The 3,664-nt window shown below is 50.8% G+C and overlaps 2 protein-coding genes across 2 annotated transcripts; one reads left to right on the top strand and one right to left on the bottom strand.

Annotated features, from left to right (window-relative positions):
- On the top strand, positions 1-2,373 carry LOC113209868 (SEC14-like protein 2; the record flags this gene model as incomplete). The annotated part of the gene is given in 6 exon segments (XM_052276743.1): positions 1-56; positions 156-365; positions 460-540; positions 612-960; positions 1,195-1,346; positions 1,418-2,373. Coding segments are annotated over 6 exon segments (1,009 nt in total), but the record flags the coding sequence as incomplete, so codon positions are not given.
- On the bottom strand, positions 2,331-3,144 carry LOC113209871 (thioredoxin domain-containing protein 17). The gene is made up of 3 exons (XM_026427614.2): positions 2,832-3,144; positions 2,657-2,741; positions 2,331-2,572 (listed from the first exon to the last, which is right to left on the bottom strand). Exons 1-3 carry the CDS (start codon positions 2,974-2,976, stop codon positions 2,422-2,424), a joined length of 381 nt encoding a protein of 126 aa, XP_026283399.1. The 5' UTR covers positions 2,977-3,144; the 3' UTR covers positions 2,331-2,421.
- Between the last annotated feature and the right edge of the window lie 520 nt (positions 3,145-3,664).

The raw sequence follows: 3,664 nt of genomic DNA, 5'->3' as shown, positions 1-3,664 counted from the left end.
GCTGGACAAGTATTACCCGAGCGGACTCTCCGGCTTCGACAAGGACGGCGCTCCCGGTACGCGTGCCGACGGTCGTTTACGGCCCTTACGGCGATTCCATTTCTTGTCTATTTTAAACTGACTCTGTGGTGATGGTCAACTCAAACCCTCTGCAGTGGTCGTGGTGCCGTTTGCGGGGATCGACATTTTTGGCCTGCTGCACGCGTGCAGCAAGCGCGAGTTCATCCAGATGACCCTCAAGCAGATGGAGACCTACCAGCACCTCAGCCAGCAGCAGGCGCGCGAGCGCGGCAACGTCGCCGAGGGCCTCGTCGCCATCATCGACATGGCAGACTTCAACCTGCGCCAGTGGGCGTGGCGCCCGGGTACGTCTGTCCTTATGGACTGTCTCCACCGCCTCCTCGGCTGCGCCTAGCCGCGCCCGATACTCATACACCCGCTCTGCTCTGGCTTTTTCAGCCGGTGAGGTGGTCGTTAGCCTGCTGCAAACCTACGAGGCCAACTACCCCGAGAGCCTCAAGAACTGTTACATCATTAACGGTAATGACACGTCCAGCTTCCGTCTGTCCCGGACGCAGCTGCGCCCCCTGAGCTGAGCACTCTCATTGCAGCGCCCCGGGTGTTCGCCATCGCGTGGTCGGTCGTCAAGAACTTCCTCAACGACTACACGCAGAGCAAGATCCACATCCTCAGGGACCCGGCCAAGTGGCAGCCGCTCCTCCTCGAGAACATCGAGCCCGGCCAGCTGCCCCGGCATTTCGGCGGCACAGCCGAGGACCCGCTCGGCGACCCGCTCTGCTCCGCCAAGATCAAGCAAGGCGGCAAGGTGCCCAAGGAGTACTTCAAGAAGCAAAACATGTCGCGTCTTCAGGACCAGCCCTCCGAGGAGACTGTCGTTGTCAAAATGGGCGGCAAGCTAAAGCTCGAGTACATTGCGGCGCAGACGGGCACCCTCCTCAAGTGAGCAAGAAATTATAATATGTGAAATTCATTTATTCCCCCCAAAGGGTTTTAAGTTTTAATATTTTTCCTTGAAAGGGTCGTATGGGTTGCTCTTAAAGCCATTAATAGGTGCCAGCGCCCCTGCCAGGAGTGTGGGTAGGCAACACGAACGCACGGGTGTCGTTCCTTGCAAGTTGCCTACCCGCTCTTGGTTAGGCGCTTTCGGTGGTCAACTCTGCTTTCCCCCTCCAGGTGGGAGTTCCGCACGGAGGGCCACGACATCAAGTTCTCGGTAACAATGAAGGACATTGACGGCAACTGCACCACCCTGGTACCCCTGAAGCGCGTCAACTCGCACCAGACAGAGGAGATAGGGGTCATCACCTGCCCATCGCCCGGCACATGTAAGTGGCGTACGCTCTAGCCTGGGGTCATGCTGTGATATACCCGCTTATCGCCGTGGCTTGGGTTCCAGACACCCTACTGTTCGACAACACGTACAGCTACCTGCGCAGCAAACGGCTGCACTACTCTATCGGCATGGCACCCCCTTTGACGAGCAACGGCGACCCGGACGGCATCCTAGACGAGATCATCGACGACGTCAATGACAACCGGGTCGAGAAGGCCGGCTGACGGCTGGTCCTCCTCCTGCAGCTGTCACTACTGCTGCTGGCTGCCCGCGGCGCCTGGCTCCGGTGCCGCCGCCTTTGGCGTCTGGGGCCGGACCCAGCGGGACCCGCGACCTTCCCTCCAACAAACGCCACGAGTGTCGCTCTCATTCAACCGACAGGGAGTCGAGTAGCACGAGGGTGGCGCGGAGGAGCTGTTCAAAAGTACGAGTCGATCGGGTGCTTTTGCGGCCACGCCGGAGACTTGGGTTTGAAACCCTTCAAACATGAGGTTCATCTCAGCCTGGTCCTGTGCCGCTTAGACCTAGAGCTGAGGCCCCTGCGACTCCTGAGACGAGTGACTGTGTCCGCCCTCGGCCCCCGCCTCCGCGCATGGCACGGCCTGCACGGCCTCTACACTCGATAGATATCAAAGCAAAACTGTCTCAGAGGGTCTGCGCTGCCGTTTGCTTGGTCTAACAAGATACAATTAAATTGACTTAACCGTGTCCAAAGAAAGATGTGATGATTTTTTTAGACAGTCCCTAATTTTTTTTAGAAAAGTACATTTTACCATCACAATAATTTAAAGGTTTCAATCTACGTAGTGCTTGTTCTCTCTCCTGGTTCTTGGGGCTCCCATATAAAGCAAACTGTGTCACATGTAAGATGATTCTTTTTAAGTATATGTATTATGGTTTAAAATAAGATACATCACACATGACTGGACTCAGATTCGATTGTAATGTACAAAATGTATAAGAAATTAGATATAAGTGATTGTGATACTTAAAATATAATATGCTTGTATAAAATTTGACATTGGTAAATCATTGTGGCCAATGGCCAATAAAACCTGACGAAATATTCACTTAGCTGCAATGAAATCAGCAACTTTCTGCTTAATAGCACAGTCCTCTTCCAGAAGTTTTTCGGACGTCCCCCATCGGAGTAGAGTGGGAATGCATGTCAGCTTTAAGCGAGCATCAGTCCTGAAGGAGCAGTTTGGATCTCTCCACCTGTTTCGAAAGAAATTGTCTAAATAAGATTGAGAGCAAAGTAAATGGAAAGTAAGATGTATGTTCAATAAATGAAACACTTACGCAGAACGATCTCCAACTGACACATGAAGAAAATGTGCATTGCTGGCTGCACTAGTTTTCATCACCTCTTCCACTACTGGTTCAGCTGCAAAAGAGTAAAAAGCAACTGTGAAAGCAATGTAGATTGGGAAAATTTGTCATTATTACTGAAGAGAATCAGAACGCTAAAACATACCTTTCACACAATCAGGACACCAGCTCTTTCCAGCACTGTCATGAGCTCCATAAAACTCGGCAAAAATTGGAACTCCAAGGTCTTGCAAGGAAGAAATCACATTTTTGAATTCTTCAAAGGTTTTTACTTCGTGGAATTTAGCCATGGCGGAGTTAAAGTTTCCGTGATACCAACGGGGATGACGGTGGCTAGAGCTAAGAGCACTCACCAGATCAGCTGATAAGCTGATCCAAGCGGCTTGGAAACGAAATGTCACACTGACAACTGACGTGTGGGGTGTGAGTGTGGGTTTGGTTGGTTAGAAGAGGCGGTTTGTGTGTGTTAGGTGGGGGCGAGCCGGCGGCCGGGTTGAACAAAAATTATTTACAGGGCAGTACTTACCTGCGAATAATTCCATCCAGACTGTGTGCAGGAGTGAAGCTGAGTGAAGGGGGGTAGGGGTAAGAGAAGGAAGGGGCTGCTCACAACGAAAACATTGATTGTTGTTGATGTTTTTGGTTTGATTCCCATTTGAAACACAAAATAGTGGCTTCAAATGAGTTCGCTATCTCATGTAGTATTCGGTGCTTACGAGCGATTTTTTAAGGGAGTTAATTAATGGTGTTTGGTGGCGATCGAGATATGCTTGGGTAAGTCACAAACGAACTCCATTACTCAACTGTTAACCTCACTTCTCCTTTGCCCATCCCCGATGAAAGCAAGTAATGCATCAAACCACTCTCTAATTAATACACCCTTCGTCCTATGTCCGGTTTAAATTTAGTTCTTCTAATGGTAACCTTCCATAGTTATTGCTATTTTTAACAGCAACAATTACATCTGGGCCTCTCTAC

Source organism: Frankliniella occidentalis, unplaced genomic scaffold (assembly GCF_000697945.3).
Source record: "Frankliniella occidentalis isolate FOCC.00 unplaced genomic scaffold, Focc_3.1 Scaffold4233, whole genome shotgun sequence".
Classification (NCBI taxonomy): domain Eukaryota; kingdom Metazoa; phylum Arthropoda; class Insecta; order Thysanoptera; family Thripidae; genus Frankliniella; species Frankliniella occidentalis.
This window is presented reverse-complemented; position numbering and strand designations above follow the sequence as displayed.

Excerpts from the sequence above, each read along its gene's own strand:
- LOC113209871 (XM_026427614.2), bottom strand. The coding sequence starts at position 2,976 with ATGGCTAAATTCCACGAAGTAAAAACCTTTGAAGAATTCAAAAATGTG. Across the intron at positions 2,742-2,831 it reads GTGTCCTGATTGTGTGAAAG|CTGAACCAGTAGTGGAAGAG; the intron begins GTATGTTTTAGC and ends ACTCTTTTGCAG. Across the intron at positions 2,573-2,656 it reads TCAGTTGGAGATCGTTCTGC|GTGGAGAGATCCAAACTGCT; the intron begins GTAAGTGTTTCA and ends CTTTCGAAACAG.